The 18389-nt window shown below is 42.6% G+C and overlaps 1 protein-coding gene across 1 annotated transcript; it reads right to left on the bottom strand.

Moving 5' to 3' along the window:
• Window positions 1–3789: 3789 nt before the first annotated feature.
• LOC124795156 lies at window positions 3790–13189 on the bottom strand. The gene is made up of 2 exons (XM_047259043.1): window positions 13052–13189; window positions 3790–4452 (listed from the first exon to the last, which is right to left on the bottom strand). Exons 1-2 carry the CDS (start codon window positions 13109–13111, stop codon window positions 3994–3996), a joined length of 519 nt encoding a protein of 172 aa, XP_047114999.1. The 5' UTR covers window positions 13112–13189; the 3' UTR covers window positions 3790–3993.
• Between the last annotated feature and the right edge of the window lie 5200 nt (window positions 13190–18389).

The following is an 18389-nucleotide window of genomic DNA, read 5'->3' as shown; positions in this document are numbered from 1 at the left end:
TCTAACGGGCCAACCATAGCGTCATCTGGTTTCCCCCTTCAAACTAGACGAGTTTCGTTCTTTGTAGTTATTTCGTTTGATGCTTATTTCGTGAGATATTGGGCCTGGTCACTATCAATGGATCACGCTGAATACATTATATTAAAAATGTTGATCGATATTTGGACGTGAGTGAAGTCATTGGCTGCCGTTTTAAGCGAGTGTGTCCCCTTGTATGGGAGCTACAGCGTTGGATGCGAAGGCGTACTGAGTAGCAAACATGCCAGTGGGCGCCCCCCCAACAAGCTTCTCGCCCCCGTGGATGCCCACAGCAGATGCCAGCATATCTGCTGCTGTATAGCTGCAGTGATACCTGGAAGATCATTAATGCGTTGAAGAGGCTTACAGCCATCTCAGGTGACTGTGTGACGGAAGAATAAGCAGATCAGTGACGAGTAGAATTTTGAGCCCTCTTCACGTACGTGCACTTCTTTGTAACTGTTCGGTATCCCTTTTTCTGTGCACCTTTTCTGTGTATCCGAAACGCCATTATTAATATATTCTGTCCCACTGTTCGGGGGGTGGTCCATTGGCTGATGAAGTTACTTCCTTCCAATTAGTCGGTGACTCTCATCAATCTGCGAAGTGCGTTCGATTTCGCCTGTAAGTCTAAGGAATAGCCAGTATTGTTTCCCTTGGTTCCCAGGTGTACATATTCTTGTAAAAACTTTGTGCTAGTCCAGCATTGCCGTAGGCAACGAAACACTGCTCAGAACCTATAGCAGACTAAGCAGCGGGCTGGGGCGTTAATTTTTCATCATGCGTTTCGCAGTACCGCACAGTAACCAGTGTCACAACTATAATGAGAATGGAAAGACGTCGATGCCCTTGTGGAAGTCTATTTTATTGCCACCTGGTGGAAATATTTACAGCTATTTTGCTGAAGGTATTACAGAATTAAAAGATTTATTAGCTTGCGATAATCTAACATGCTCGAGACAAATAGATAAGTAGTAGACTTTCGGTTATAATGTAAGAACCTAAGTGCGAGTGACAAGTTTTCCAATATTTTCTACTTCAACTAAAAAATTATTGAAATATGAGAAAGCTCTTATGACTCATCAAAAATCGTTCTTATGAAAATATTTTGAAACGTCAACTGTCAATATACACTATTTATGTATGAAAGTGTCATTTGAACCAAATGGAACACCGTTTGACAAATTAAATACATTTACTCACTATATCAGAAAACTAAGGTGGGACATTTAAGAAAAAAATATTATATACTTACTGTCAAGAAAATTATGCTGCTCTCAAATAACAGGCCATTTTTAACAATTTTCTGAATGGCCAACAACAGCGAGGGTGAAATTAAAAAAAAAAGAAAAGTTGTCAATATGTGAACAGGACTCTTGCGCTGAAGGTTGCGCACAAATTTAAGTATGTATACAGACAGTTCATCTATTCTGGAAATCGAGGCTCTCCACAATTTTTGCCGGTCATCGACGTTAATAGTGTCAAGTCGTCGCTCCCAGGGATTCAAAGTCTTTCGTGAATGTTTCCATTTTAAGCTTAAAGTCGGATAACAAACGACAATTTTTCTTTCGTGTAATATAATCACAGATTAGCAATTTCGGATTTTTTCTCTTTACTTGTACTGCCAAATTTCGTGATTCTAGTCCAACGGGAAGTACCCTACAGATTTTGATGAGTGGGGTTTGCGAGTATCGACATATGTGACATAAATGGCCATATCTTTTGATTACATTGCCTTAGAAGCTAACATTTATTATACCGCCATGGAGCCATAGACGATGTTACATTTTATTTCAACATCGTACGTCTACCCATTCCTGAGAAAAATGGTTTTTAACAGTGGGACAGACAGACAAACGAACAAAAAAGTGATCATATCAGGGTTCGCTTTTTACAGAGTGGGATACGGGACAGTAAAAAAGTGAGAATTCTTTCCAAACGCTAATTAAATAAGTCAGAATTTGATGTTCGGAGTGTAATGATCATGCTCATACGTTTTGAAGTAAATATTTGCAATAATTTGATAACACACACAGGTTAAGTCGTTAGAAAGGGCAGCATTTTGCTTTATTAAGCAGGAGACACGTAAGTTCGGTTCTAACGACATAGGGCAAAACAGTGTTATTGCGAAGTGTATCGTGCGTCTTTGTTTTGAGTTACTCATATGCTTCATTGTTTAAATATTTACTCCATGACTCTTAGCGTGCTCATTATTATTCAAAGATACTCGTTTATAATTGGTAAGTGTTGGTTGCCCGTAATTAATTTTAGTACCCTTTTGTGTTTGATCAACCTGGATACCGCTAAAGTTATATATGTTTTTCCGAGGTATTATTTGGACCGTTGATTGTTCGCACTTGAAGTGGTGATTGCTCAGGTGAAGTTAGCAGCTAACTTATTAATAGTACGTAATTTCTTCCCTCGCCCGAACACACACACACATACAAAAGTAATATATATATATATATATATATATATATATATATATATATATACCTCGGCTATAAACAGTGATAAGAGACAGTCGATGAGAAACAGAGGAATTGCTTTTATTTATTCGTATTAGTCAGTGGTTACACAATGAACCGAGAAATACCAGCCATATCTGTAATTTCAGATTCTCACTAACGGAAACTGCGTACATGTAAACAGTGATGAGTGCCGAAAACATGGTTGCCAGTATTAGTTACGCATGCGGTGTTCATGCCAAGAACATACTTTTCAGTGGTGATGTATAGGAATTCGTGGATTACTCTGAATATGGCCCTGACGCAAATGCGCTACAGAAGTTGGTGCTAATCAGGTAAACTGCAAATAATTATTCAAGTAAATAACAATGCTGTGTTTCTTATTATAGTTTAAGTGAATTTAGGTGGCAGTGTGATGGCAAAAATGTTAAGGACCACCCTTTAAACTGGCGGCAGTAAAATTAGTTTTATATTGTGCTGAATCATATATTTTTTGAGGTTTGTACCCGCAATTACTGAAAAAACTGGTAATACAGATCTTAGTATCATAAACTGAAACAATATGCACATTTTAAATTTGTATTTTTGCGAAGTTTCAGATTAATATTTTGTAAACGCGCCCACCGAGTAAACAGTGGTAAGTTAGTGCTAACCCAGGCACTCAGTGCGCAGGTAAACAGTATAAAGTACCCACTGATGTATTTTTAAGAAGAAATTTTGGACAGAATTTATGATTTTAAAAATTTCGTTACTCTATAAAAACTTGAAAATAGTGACTTACCTGAATAAAAAAATTACAATGAATGTACTTGAAATATCTTATTGACGAGATTTTATTGTAACTTCTCTGCGCAGTTTCTCAAAACAACCGACTTGTTCCACTGTATGCAGCCAAGGTCTTTGTAAAGGATGGGAATCAATGGGTTTAAGAGACCATAGCGACCAAGACAAGGAGGCATTGTTGTTCAAACAACTCGAAGCCACGACAATGTGCGCATGGAAGCTCGAGTTAGAAAAAAAATGTTGCTATAGTTAGTACTTATTTAATGTTAGAAAACAATGAATAACTGTACGGTCGAACGTTTTGAAACAAAATTCGGATTAAAGGAGGAGAAAATGTTGGTTGAAATCTTTGGGTTAATTTGAGTAGTAGTTGCATTCTTGAGATATGGAATACATGTTTAACAACTGGTTTGAATGATTTGTAGAAGGGATGGTAAACACTTACCGGTGAAGCTTCGGAATTAGTTATGCTTTTGTAATCTGTGTGGTAAAAAATATTACTATTATGGTAAAATACAACTTGGAAAGTAGAAAAATTTTGTTAGTATTTTGAAACCACATTATTTACATACTATGTACAAATGCTGATAGCGTATTAGTTTCGTCTCTGTCTTAAGACTACGAGTTATAGGTGCATTACATTGCACGATGTATTTATTTAAGAACTATTCGAGAGTAAAACATTGAACTTTGGCAGGTGAAATTGATCTGTGAAATTCTTCCGTCAGCCTATCACGTGCCCGAAGAATGTTGGCCAAGCGCTGAATACCCTAAGGCCATTGGACAAGACCCTGCCACCAGTCGTCGCGGCACTCTCTATTGAATCGGCGATGGGGTCAACATTACCCTTGACGAGATTTTCGACGGCCGACGAAAAGCGATCCCTCTCAGCGTTGATGGTGTTCGGGATGACGGAGATCAGGGCAGCGAGTGGGTTGTTGGCAAGTTGGTTGTTTGCAAGTGGGTTGTTGGCACTGTTACTACTGCCGGTGAGTCCGCTGATGATGGCGGAAGCTAACAAGTTGTTGGCGTATTCACGAGGAATTATTATAGCTATAGGGTCTGTCGCTCCCGAGGAGTCGGTGTTTGATGCTGAGTTGGGCACGTTTCCAGGGGACGAAGAGGCAGAGCCGCTATTCGCCTTCTGGTTCTCAGTGGTTCCGCTCTGCGGCCGAGGAGCAGCCTGAGGAAGCAAAGAAAATTTCTCAGCACTATATTATATTGGCCACATTTCAATTGTTAGCATTTTAATTTCTTAATTTTTTATTTTATAAAACTGTATTTTCGTTTACTCGAGTAACCGTCTTTGTAGTAGAGGTCGTTCATATTTGATAGTGCAACACACTCTACCGGAAGATAGCCAATTCGAATTCCTGGTAGACTGTCGGAACGACAGAGTCAGCAACAAAAAAGTCAAAACAACCTTCAGTGAAATTAAAAGCAAGGGTGGTAACATTATGAGTGCAATGCAGAGGACAGAGCTAGGTAGAAAGGCTACATTAAGGAATTCCACGAGGGAGAAAATTTGCCCGATGTGACTGAAGAAGAGGCAGATGTCGATAGGGAAGAGATAGGGGAACCAGTATTAGAACAGAATTTATAAGATCTCTGCAAGACCTAACGTCAAATATGGCAGAAGGGATAGATAACATTCCATCAAAATTTCTAAAATCATTTGGGGAAGTGTCAACAAAACGACTGCTCATGTTGCTGTGTAAAATTATATGAGTCTGTCGATATACGATCCTACTTTCGCAAAAGTATCATCCACACAATTCCGAAGACTGCAAAGCCCTGACAAGTGCAAGAATTACCGCACAATCAGCTCAACAACTCATGCATCGAAGTTTCTGACGAAGATAATATACAAGAGAATGGAAAAGAAAATTGAGGATCTATTAGATGACGATCACTTTGACTTTATGAAATGTAAAGGCACCAGAGAGGCAGTTCTGACGGTGCAGTTGATAACAGAAGCAAGACTGAAGAAAAATAAAGACACGCTCATGAGAGCTGTCGAACTGGAAAAAGCGTTCGACAATGTAACATCGTGCAAGATGTTCGTAATTCTTAGGAGACTAGGGAGTAAGCTGTAGGGTGAGACGAGTAATGTACGACATATACAAGAGCCAAAAAGGAAGACCAGAATCGAGGTGTTCGGATTAAAAAGGTTGTAATTGACAGGGATAGTCTTTCGCCCCTACTGTTAGATCTAGTGATCGGAGAAGCAATGATGGAAATAAAAGAAAGGTCCAAGAGTGGAAATAAAACTGTAGGTGAAAGGGTTTCAATGATACGATTCGCTAATGACATTGCCATCCTCGGTGAAAGGGAAGAAGCATTACAGGATCTTCTGAATGGAATGAACACTCTAGTGGGTACAGAATATGGATTGGGAGTAAATCGAAGAAAGACGAAAGTAATGAGAAGTGGCGTATATGAGAACAGCGAGAAACTCAACATCAGCATTGATGGTCACGAAGCAGGTGAAGTCAAGGAATTCTGTCACCTAGGCAGCAAAATAACCAATGACAGACGGAGCAAGGAGGACATCAGAAGCAGACTAGCACTGCCAAAAAGGGCATTCCTGGCCGTTCTGAGAATGTACGTTTGGAGCACAGCAGGTTGAATGGTACAGAAATGTGGACTGTTACAAAACTGGAACAGAAGGGAATCGAAGAATTTCAGATGTGGTGCTACAGAAGAATGTTAAAAATTTGTTGGACTGGTAAGGTAAGGAGTGAGGAGGGGAAGGTCTGCGCAGAATCATGGAGGAAAGCAATATATGGCGAACACTGAGAAGAAGAAGGGAGAAGATGATAGGATATCTGTTAGGACATTAGGGATAATTTCAGTGATAACAGAGGATTGCAGACGGCAAAAATTGTAGAGAAAACCAGAGGTTGGAAAACATCCAGCCAATAATTGAGGACGTTGGTGGCAAGTGCTACTCTGAGAAGACGAGGTTGGTACAGGAAAGGAATTCCTGGGGGGGGGGGGGGGGGGGGGGGCATCAAACCAGAAAAAAGTACTATCCATGCACTGCATAATCCTAATTTAAAAGCTTCTTTCTCCATTTATTAGTTACGTTGCATCACTTTTCACTATTTTCACGATTTTCACAGGAGAGATGTCACATGTGTGTCTCAACATGTTCACGCACACACATAAAATTGGCTAGGTGCGAGTAGGACTGCACACTGAAGCTCAATTATGTATGCAGACATTTCATCCACTCCAGAAATAGAGGCTCTGAACGATTTTTGCGTGCTATCGACATCAATACTACACTACTGGCCATGAAAATTGCTACACCAAGAAGAAATGCAGATGATCAACAGGTATTCATTAGACAAATATATTATACTAGAACTGACATGTGATTACATTTTCACACAATTTGGATGCATAGATCCTGAGATATCAGTACCCAGAACAACCACCTCTGGCCGTAATGACGGCCTTGATACACCTGGGCATTTAGTCAAACAGAGCTTGGATGGCGTGAACAGGTAAAGCTGCCCATGCAGCTTCAAAGCGATACCACAGTTCACCAAGAGTAGCGACCGGCGTTTTGTGACGAGTCAGTTGCTCGGCCACCATTGACCAGACGTTATCAATTGGTGAGACATCTGGAGAATGTGCTGGCCAGGGCAGCAGTCGAACATTTTCTGTATCCAGAAAGGCCTGTACAGGACCTGCAACATGCGGGCGTGTATTATGCTGCTGAAATGTAGGGTTTTGCAGGGATCGAATGAAGGGTAGAGCCACGGGTCGTAACACATCTGAAATGTAACGTCCACTGTTCAAAGTGCCGTCAATGCGAACAAGAGGTGACAGAGAGAGGTAACCAACGGCACCCCATACCATCACGCCAGTTGATACGGCTGTATGGCGATGACGAATACACGCTTCCAATGTGCGTTCACCGCGATGTCGCCAAATTCGGATGTGACCATTATGATGCTGTAAACAGAACCTGGATTCATCCGAAAAAATGACGTTTTGCCATTCGCGCACCCAGGTTCGTCGTGGAGTACACCATCGCAGGCTCCTGTCTGTGATGCAGCGTCAAGGGTAACTGCAGCCATGGTCTCCGAGCTGATAGGGCCTACTGCTGCAAACGTCATCGAACTGTTCGTACAGATGGTTGTTGTCTTGCAAACGTCCCTATCTGTTGACTCAGGGATCGAGACGTGGTTGCACTATCCTTTACAGCCATGCGGATAAGATGCCTGTCATCTCGACTGCTAGTGATACGAGGCCGTTGGGATCCAGCACGGCGTTCCGTATTACCCCCCTGAACCCACCTATTCCATATTCTGCTAACAGTCATTGGATCTCGACCAACGTGAGCAGAAATGTCGCGATACGATAAACCGCAATCGCAATAGGCCACAATCCGACCTTTATCAAAGTCGGAAACGTGATGGTACACATTTCTCCTCCTGTCACGAGGCATAACAACAAAGTTTCACCAGGCAACGCCGATAAACTGCTGTTTGTGTTTGAGAAATCGGTTGGAAACTTTCCTCATGTCAGCACGTTGTAGGTGTCGCCACCGGCGCCAACCTTGTGTGAATGGTCTGAAAAGCTAATCATTTGCATATCACAGCATCTTCTTCCTGTCGGTTAAGTTTCGCGTTTTTATCAAGTCATCTTCGTGGTGTAGCAGTTTTAATGACCAGTAGTGTAAAAAGTTATCGGTCCCAGGGATTCCAAGACTTCCGGGAATGTTTTAATTTCAAGTCTGAAGTCGAATAACAAATGTCAAAGGACATATTTTCTCGTGTGACATAATTACGGATTAAAAACTTCCTTTTCTTCTTTTTCTTTAATAGCTACATATTTTAATGGGTGAGTTTTCGAGTGTAGAAATTTGACATAAATTGCCACAACTTTTGGCTGCATTGTTTATTGTACCGAAAAGAAAGCATAGACCTAAGATAGTGTCATAACTTTCAACTTTATACGTCTACCCGTTGCCGGTAAAAAGAGGTCTTAACAGCCGGATGGGCAGACGGACGGACGGCGTGATATGAAAAACATATTTAGTGAGATATAATTACAAATTCAGAACTTTCGGATTTTTTCCTCTGGGTGTAGTAGGAAATACTGCTTCTTGGTAAATTTCATGACTGTCAACCCTTTAGGTTCTGATGACTGAGTTTGGGAATACAAAATGTGACGTAAACTGCCGTATCTTTTGATTGCATTGACTTAAAAAATGAGAACGATCTTTTCTAAAGAAACGATCAGAAACATATTATCATAGAGCACTAAAACGCTGAGTCGATGACATCAGCGTTTTATTTACTGAGTAATTTGTGTACTGTTACGAGCTTCATACTGTGTTAGTGGACATCGTGAACATGCGAGGGCGGTGACAATTAGCACAATTTGTGTAATTAACTTGTAACTGATTGAATTTCAGCAACGTCATACCATTTATTCAGGCTGTGGGAGGTAGGATAGATCCTCCGAAAAAAATATAGAAGCTCAGGTTCCTCGCCTCACAAACCAAATTATTTGTTAGCTACATTTGTTGATGTGATACAATGCCCTATGTTTCCACACTGAAAAAAAACACACACTTGCCATGAATGCTGCTTTATAAAACCATTCAATTTTCGAGCAATGGTTAAGTTAGCAAAATCTATCAGCTCTGTTGAATGATAAACCTTGTCATGTCCCTTCGACTGGCTCGTTCATCGTACTTTTATCATCAAGATTTATTTACAAACGTGAACTGTCCTGACGGTGTTAGACGGCTCTCCAGGAATGTCATAGTCTGACGCAAAGATTTGTTTCCCTGTCCTAAGGTCCGCCACATAGACTCTCTACATCGCCTAGACAACCGCTTCAGAAGAGCATCCACTGCACGGCGACCAGCGACAAATTGGGACTAATGCTGTATGTAGAACGTCAGCGAGAACCACCAAGGTTTGCTGGAAGCTGGGAAACAAGTAAGTGCGCCATTCACTAGACTTCCTCATACACCTTGTCACTTACCCCTCGATGGTGCAGCGAAAAATGGAACGGGAGAATAAATGGGATTAGTTAACCATGGCGGAAGTTTTTACCTTGGAGTCTGTAACAGTCGTTTGTGAATTTAGCAGTAACTACTGGAATGTGTGAATCAGTGACACACAGCACTGACTTCATGCATCATGAGGAACAATAGCTTGCAGTTCCCGTGTACATCTAGAATACTAGCCACTGCAGAATAATTTCAGAAGGATATCCGGACTGTTCTGTTACCTTTTTTACAACGCCATAGGTATACGTTTTTCCAGAAACATTTTCCATGAACATACTCCTTGCAGTGCCCAAAGTCATTTTCAAGAAATCTGACCAGTACTATCACCAGGTATGTCCACCACCATGTCTGCGATAATAGAGTCCTCGTCTGGTTTGGTCTATGGAACACTATTTTTGAAACATTCTCTCTCAAGATTACATTCGTCATGAAACACGACTGAAAGTCTGCACTCCAGCTACAGTGTGCTGTACTATCTAATGGAGTTGTTGTCCAAAATAACTTATACGTATGTTTTTTATCTGATTACTATCATATGCTGTATACAAGCCGTATGAATTTAAAAGTAAAATTCGTTCCTTTCCCACTATACTGTCTCACAACTACTGAAATAAGTCTAGCTCAAATATAATCAATTTTGCTACTGTTCATCATCTTCTTCAATGTCGACTGTGTTCAGCTTCCTGCACTGAAGATGGAATTCAGCAAGGAGAAGAAAATGATTTGGAAGTGGCTAAGTTTTGGGCAAAAGTAATATAGTCGCAACTGTGTGCAATATGTTCACATATCAGCCAAAACATTACGACCACTGCCCACCGCGACTTTAAATGATGCCTGGTGACGTTTTGGGTACGTGACGCGGTAACAGATGTATGCAAGCGGAGCAAACACGGTTGGGGGGTCTCCCTAGTGAAGCTATAATAATAATAATAATAATAATAATAATAATTATTATTATTATTATGAAGAGCCTGTGAACGAGTATCTCGAAAACAGCGAAGCCAGTCGAATGTCCACGTGCTACTATCGTGAAAATCTACGGAAAGAGGTAGAAGCATAGTGAAACTACCACTAGACGCTAAATTGTTGGACGTCCACGGCTATTAACAGAATGTGGGGTTCAGAGACTTGTCTGCTCTGTAAAGTGGGATAGATGGTGATCTGTCATGTATGCCAAAAAGAGTACAATGCTGGTGCACGCACAAGTATTGCCGAGCACGTCGTTCGTCGTGCATTGTTGAACGTGGAACTCTGCAGCCAACCAGATCTGCGTGCTCACGTGTTGACCCAACGACATCTTCAATTACGATTTCAGTTGGCACGAGACCATCAGGTTCCCAACGTTGATCAGTGGAAAAGTCCAGCTCTTAGGTTGAATCACATTTTTGCTACACTACTTTGATGGTCGTCTCCGCAAATGCCATCATCGAGGTGAACGGCGCCTCGAAACGTTCAGCGCGTCACACACACAAGCTAGTGGGAGCAAAATTATACTGTGGGGGACATTCTCTTGTGCGCTTGTATGTGATCTGTGGTAACAATCGAAGACACCCTGACAGCTGTGAACTACTTGCATCCGTTCATACTTGATACTTTGCCGATGGCGATGTTCAAATGGCTCTGAGCACTATGGGTATTAACTTCTGATGTCATTAGTCCCCTAGAACTTAGAACCACTTGAACCTAACTAACCTAAGGACATCACACACATACATGCCCGAGGCAGGATTCGAACCTGCGACCGTAACGGTCGCACGGTTCCAGACTGTAGCGCCTAGAACCGGATGGCGATGTCATCTTTCAGCAGTAGACCTATAACTGTCCATGTCTCGGAGCCAGAACCGTGCTACAACGGTTTGAGAAGTGTTATAGTGAACTCATGTTGATGTCTCGACGACCAAATTCGCCTGATGTAAGTCCTACGAAACCGATTTGTGTCGCTATCTGGCGATATCAGCACGTACGCAAATCAGCGGTTCGTTATTTACGCAAATTTGGCTGGATTGAAGAGTTTTTAGCAAACGGAACGCAGCATGTTATTCTCAATGGAGAGACCTCTACAGACGTTAAAGTAACCTCTGGCATGCCACAGGGTAGTGTTATAGGTCCATTGCTTTCCACAATATATATAAATGACCTAGCATATAGTGTCGGAAGTTCCATGCGGCTTTTCGCGGATGATGCTGTAGGATACAGAGAAGTTGCAGCATTAGAAAATAGCAGCAAAATGCAGGAAGATGTGCAGCGTATAGACACTTGGTTCAGGGAGTGGCAACTGACCCTTAACATAGACAAATGTGATGTATTGCGAATACATTGAAAGAAGGATCCTTTATTGTATGATTATATGATAGCGGAACAAACATTGGTAGCAGTTACTTCTGTAAAATATCTGGGAGTATGCGTACGGAACGATTTGAAGTGGAATGATCAAATAAAAGTTGTTGGTAAGGCGGGTGCCTGGTTGAGATTCATTGGGAGAGTCCCTAGAAAATGAAGTCCGTAAACAAAGGAGGTGGCTTACAAAACACTCGTTCGACCTATACGTGAGTACTGCTCATCACTGTGGGATCTGTACCAGGTCGGGTTGACAGAGGAGATAGAGAAGATCCAAAGAAGAGCGGCGCGTTTCGTCACAGGGTTATTTGATAAGCGTGATAGCGTTACGGAGATGTTTAGCAAACTCAAGTGGCAGACTCTGCGAGAGAGGCGCTCTGTATCGCGGTGTAGTTTGCTGTCCAGGTTTCGAGAGGGTGCGTCTGTGGATGAGGTATCGAATATATTGCTTACCCCTACTTATAACTCCCGAGCAGATCACGAATGTAAAATAAGAGAGATTCGAGTGCGCACGGAGGCTTTCCGGCAGTCGTTCTTCCCGCGAACCATACGCGACTGGAACAGGAAAGGGATCTGGCACGTGAAGTGCCCTCCGCCACACACCGTTGGGTGGCTTGCGGAGTATAAATGTAGATGTAGATGAAATTTCATGACCTATGTGTAGGCATCTAATGCCACACACCACCACAAATCTACCAACAATAGTCGGATACCTGATAAGCAGAATCAGTGACGTATTTCGTTCCAAAGTCGAACAAACAAGCTATTAAGCCGGTAGTCAAAATGTTTTCGTTCATCAGTGTACGTTTCTGATAGAATTACAAATCAATGTTAGTTAACACAACTACTGTCATGTGTTTGTCCTGCGATATTTATTGATCTGCATCTTTTACTTTCTATTTTTTTTTGCTTTTTTTTTAGATTCACCTGAACGGTATGTTGTTATTCAACTTGGCCAAGTCTCGATGTCATCCTAAGATACCATGAAGCTCCGTGCACTGCTACAGTTCTAGTAGGGGTTATATTTCAAGGCTGTGTACAAAAGGAATCATAAAAAGATTAAGACGCGGAAAAGCTATCCCAGCCTGAAGATTTTAACACCAGTGTGCTGCACCAGGCATGGACGTATTTGGTACAGTGGGCCAGTGCCTTCCTACGATCTTCAATTTGACAGTTTAAGATGGACTCTAAACCGCGGAGGAAACGGGCGTTTTTGACACAGGCGAAATCGGAACAAGAAGTTGTGACAGAAAAATCCTAACAAGCGTTACAAACTCTTCTTCGAAGATTATATCTTTGCTACCAGAAGCCTGATGGGATAAGAATTGAAAGCAACCTCACACATATCCCGTAAAACATAGGAACACAGTTATTTGGTCTACATCAGATCGTCCAGCGTCCTTACCTGTGAAATAGCAATGAGAGTGGCGATGAACAACGTTACAAAGCGTGCCATGGTTTTCATATGGCTCGCACTTGTCTACAGAGGGACTGTGTCTTCCTTAGCTGCTGGCTGTCTTCTTTATATCCAGTTCACGGACACGATCGTGTGGCTCCAGGTGCATGTTTTGTTACCGTGATAAAGGGAACAGACGCGCAATGTTGACGTACTTGGCGCTCTGTTGTTTGATCAGCAGCCTGCAGCGTCCTTTTCGCTTGATTGCACAGTGCGTGGGGCGCTGTTTTAGGAGCAGTAACTCTCCATTATCCAAGTCGGTTGAAAGCAACGCTTCGGCTCAATGCACACAACAAAATATCGAGTACAGGAGGGTGTACTCGAGTGTGGGCGTGTAGTGCAACCAACAGCAAGACAGTTACACTTTCTCTCCTGCCGCTCAGTTTACAGGTAATCATGTGTTATATGTATTCTATGAACATTAAATTCGATATTTAGGAACATTATTGTCAATGTCATTTGTGTGTTTCTCAAACTGAAACTGTGTGTTTGAATGGATTGTTTTGTATCTGTTTCATGTCGTGGGAGAATGCAGTAACACGACGACGGCAACATTTTTGGCGCTAAGCAGAGGACTGTCTGCTATTGTTCATCTGGCTAAAGCCATCGTGCGGTGGAAGATCTTGTCGGCTTGTGTTACCGGCCTTTCATTTACATAAAATAAATTATTTCAGGATACGTAGCAAAACTTTGACTATCAGTGTTGTTCAAATAGAGCGCATCGATGGAAGTGAAAAATTGTTTAATTATCCACAAAGATTTCTTAACTGAATTTTAAGTGCATCTGATCTCCTCAGGAGAAGACTGCTCTTTTTCATGATTGAGTTTTGTTGAGAATGCTAGAATTACTGAAGTTTGAAGTGCATCATACATCGATTTTAATGGACAATAGCAGAGATAATCGGGATCATAGTCTAATATTTTTATTACCCAAACAGATAGCAGCGCTCTAAGCGGCCGACAGGCAACACTTCTGAATACGATATCGGATGAGTGTGAATACTAACGTTGATATTGATTTGTAACGTAGATTATACAATGGGGAGTGTATGTAGTGCCATAAAATCGACAATAACTAAAAAGGACACCATATTTGTCATGCTTTAATTTCCGAAGGAGGTACGAAACGGTGTGTTATAGGTCATTTTATTTACGAGTCTGCCGTAACGTACAGATATTTCTGAACAATATTGTTTCCTTTAATAACAAGAAAATGCTAGTAAACACCAGAAGACCTGAATTTTTACAGAAAGACGTCGTATAACTACCCAATACAGCAGAATTTTGCTCGCTGCGCTTTCATTCAAAATGGTTCAAATGGCTCTGAGCACTATGGGACTTAACATCTGAGGTCATCAGTCCCCTGGACTTAGAACTACTTAAACCTAGCCGGCTGATGTGGCCGTGCGGTTCTAGGCGCTGTGGTCCGGAACCACGAGCCCGCTACGGTCGCAGGTTCGAATCCTGCCTCGGGCATGGATGTGTGTGATGTGCTTAGGTTAGTTAGGTTTAACTAGTTCTAAGTTCTAGGGGACTAATGACCTCAGAAGTTGAGTCCCATAGTGCTCAGAGTTATTTTTTTGAACTTAAACCTAACTAACCTGAGGACAACACACACATCCATGCCCGAGGCAGGATGCGAACCTGCGACCGTAGTAACAGCGCGGCTCCGGACTGAAGCGCCTAGAACCGCTCGGCCAGAACGGCCGGCGCACTTTCATTCAAATCAGTTGTTGTGGGACGTACGAAACCTATATGGAATCTAATACCTACATTATTTTACCAAGTAAGGCTCCACACCTGTAACTTGAGGGAAAACCACTCAGACATAATGATATAAATCGTCAAAAGCAATAAAACTGTCTCCCAACGCAGAAGAAACCAATTCCACAATTGTTCTTACACCTGAGCTACAAACGGAAAGAATCTTCAAGCAAAAATGTGTAATTTGTAGCTTGTAATTACATTCACAAATATATTCGTGTATTAGGAAGTCGAGTGAAGCATACTAACGGGCGAATCCTTAGACCCCATAAAACATTAAGTGTGAAGGAAAGTGCCTACGATAATGACAACAGATAATAAAATATATGCTTCTGATGCAGGAAATACATGTTTATATACTCTTCCTTTCAGCGGAGTAACCTGTAAATACCCAAATATTCGGAAGTATTTCCTTATTAATAAAACTAGTTTATGTCGCTGAATCAGTTTGATTTGGCTGTTTTTATGTGTATTTCACAATAATTCATGTTTCTTGGTATTTTACTATCGCTCGGAACGCAAAAATATATCAACTATTTCGTTAAGTGAGTATAAAATAATTATAAACAAAAATTTCCCTTGCGAAGCATGTGGCCGTCTGCTTTTTTCATCGCTTGAAGCGCTAGTGTCGCTGCAGCTGTCGACCGGCAACAATTTTCGTGACTGTATGTATTAGACTGTGCCCCAGATGTCACTTTATGAAAAGCCACGGAACTGATATTATGCGAATGACAGTATTTTTGTCTCTCTCTCTCTCTCTCTCTCTCTCTCTCTCTCTGCTTCCGAGCTTGCACAAAGTTAATTTAACCAATTCATAGAAGTGATTCAAATTAGTTGTGGTGTCCACTCAGTAAAAGATGTCTGAAACGGTCAAGCTGAATTATTATACGTAACTGAGTGAAAGTTTTCGTCACCTCGGTGTTAGGTACGACGTCTGTTAATGTCTAAAGAGGGGTACAGCGCCACAAGGGTTAAGGAGCTATTAAACAGCGGAACCGTATTCAAATGAACATGATTTTCCCATCTTATTTTCAAAATGTGGTTTGTATGTTAAAAAGTGACCTTAGCAGAAATAAAGTACTTGAGAACAGCAGACTTTAAAAGAATTCCGAGGCTAGGTGAGTATTACGAGGGCGCCTGTGAAAATGACCGTCTGTAGTGAACTCGTGGTCTTTCCTTCCGTCCTTTTTTTGCCTGTGAATATTGTTGGAACACATATCTGTGGCTGATATTTCGCGATTTCAGTTGAAAGTTCTTTTTATCTATAAAAGTCGGTAAATAAGAGGAGCTAAGATTCTAAAAGACTGTGAGAAGATCTCGACATCCTCTAGCGGTTTGCAGTACAGTGTCAAAATTATTAGGCTGAATATATAGTCATACTTCTGTCGGCGAAGTCTCCTTAGACATTACACTTCAAGTACACCTTATACACATATCAAAAAAAGTTTTGCACCACATCGGTTCCGAGAGTTCCTGAACCTGTACAGAAAATGTGAATAGAGACCAACATTAACATCATTTCTGCCCTTTTTATTGCTCATGAAAACCACACATTGCATGTTGTACCGCCATACAGCAAGACCACCGGTACCTCTAATACCCAGTACCACGTCTTCTTGCATTGATGCATACCTGTATTCATCGTGGCATACTATCCAAAAGTTCATCAAGGCACTGTTGGTCCAGATTGTCCCACTCCTCAAGGGCCATTCAGCGTAGATCCCTCAGAGTGGTTGGAGGGTCACGTCGCCCATAAAAAGCCCTTTTCAATCTATCCCAGGCATGTTCAATAGGGTTAATGTCTGGAGAACATGCTGGCCATTCAAATCGAGCGATGTCGTTATCCTGAAGGAAGTCATTCACAAGATGGCCGTCGAATGGCGCTAGCTGCGCAGCATTTGTGCGCTGCCGCCGTCAGTGTCAGCCAGTTTGCCGTGGCATACGGAGCTCCATCGCAATCTTTAACACTGGTAGCATGCCGCGACAGCGTGGACGTGAACCGTATGTGCAGTTGACGGACTTTGAGCGAGGGCGTATAGTGGGCATGCGGGAGGCCGGGTGGACGTACCGCCGAATTACTCAACACGTGGGGCGTGAGGTCTCCACAGTACATCGATGTTGTCGCCAGTGGTCGGCGGAAGGTGCACGTGCCCGTCGACCTGGGACCGGACCGCAGCGACGCACGGATGCACGCCAAGACCGTAGGATCCTACGCAGTGCCGTAGGGGACCGCACCGCCACTTCCCAGCAAATTAGGGACACTGTTGCTCCTGGGGTATCGGCGAGGACGATTTGCAACCGTCTCCATGAAGCTGGGCTACGGTCCCGCACACCGTTAGGCCGTCTTCCGCTCACGCCCCAACATCGTGCAGCCTGCCTCCAGTGGTGTCGCGACAGGCGTGAATGGAGGGACGAATGGAGACGTGTCGTCTTCAGCGACGAGAGTCGCTTCTGCCTTGGTGCCAATGATGGTCGTATGCGTGTTTGGCGCCGTGCAGGTGAGCGCCACAATCAGGACTGCATACGACCGAGGCACACAGTGCCAACACCCGGCATCATGGTGTGGGGAGCGATCTCCTACACTGGCCGTACACCACTGGTGATCGTCGAGGGGACACTGAATAGTGCACGGTACATCCAAACCGTCATCGAACCCATCGTTCTACCATTCCTAGACCGGCAAGGGAACTTGCTGTTCCAACAGGACAATGCACGTCCGCATGTATCCCGTGCCACCCAACGTGCTCTAGAAGGTGTAAGTCAACTACCCTGGCCAGCAAGATCTCCGGATCTGTCCCCCATTGAGCATGTTTGGGACTGGATGAAGCGTCGTCTCACGCAGTCTGCATGTCCAGCACGAACGCTGGTCCAACTGAGGCGCCAGGTGGAAATGGCATGGCAAGCCGTTCCATAGGACTACATCCAGCATCTCTACGATCGTCTCCATGGGAGAATAGCAGCCTGCATTGCTGCGAAAAGTGGATATACACTGTACTAGTGCCGACATTGTGCATGCTCTGTTGCCTGTGTCTATGTGCCTGTGGTTCTGTCAGTGTGATCATGTGATGTATCTGACCCCAGGAATGTGTCAATAAAGTTTCCCCTTCCTGGGACAATGAATTCACGGTGTTCTTATTTCAATTTCCAGGAGTGTATATCCAATAACAAATGTTACCGGATTCACCAGTGTTCGATAGGATATTCTAAGGTACCTCTTGCCAGTAACCTCGCATTTAGGAGTGTCAAGAAGGGAATAGACATGATGAACTGTTTTTAGAAACTGTCAGTGTGCAACAAAATTGTTCTGAATTATCCACTGTTACGTAAATCAAAAATGGGTTCGAGCCCTCTGTCTGCACCTAACCGAGTGCTTCAGAAAGAAGACCCCTAGTTCATTGTAGCCCAGATTTTCGCTTAATAAAAGTTGGTTGTGGTGTAGTAGACAGTTTAGGTCAGTACAAATAATTGCTTGACTCTGTCTCTTTAGGTGTCGATTATTTTACGTACATTTACTTTATCAAAG

This window comes from Schistocerca piceifrons, chromosome 4 (assembly GCF_021461385.2).
Source record: "Schistocerca piceifrons isolate TAMUIC-IGC-003096 chromosome 4, iqSchPice1.1, whole genome shotgun sequence".
In the NCBI taxonomy this organism is placed as follows: Eukaryota; Metazoa; Arthropoda; class Insecta; order Orthoptera; family Acrididae; genus Schistocerca; species Schistocerca piceifrons.
This window is presented reverse-complemented; position numbering and strand designations above follow the sequence as displayed.

What these genes read in the sequence shown, in the direction of transcription:
- LOC124795156 (XM_047259043.1), bottom strand. Translation starts at nt 13,111, where the DNA reads ATGAAAACCATGGCACGCTTTGTAACGTTGTTCATCGCCACTCTCATT. An exon ending in CTCTCATTGCTATTTCACAG is followed by an intron (nt 4,453 to 13,051) that starts GTAAGGACGCTG and finishes TTGCTTCCTCAG; the next exon opens with GCTGCTCCTCGGCCGCAGAG.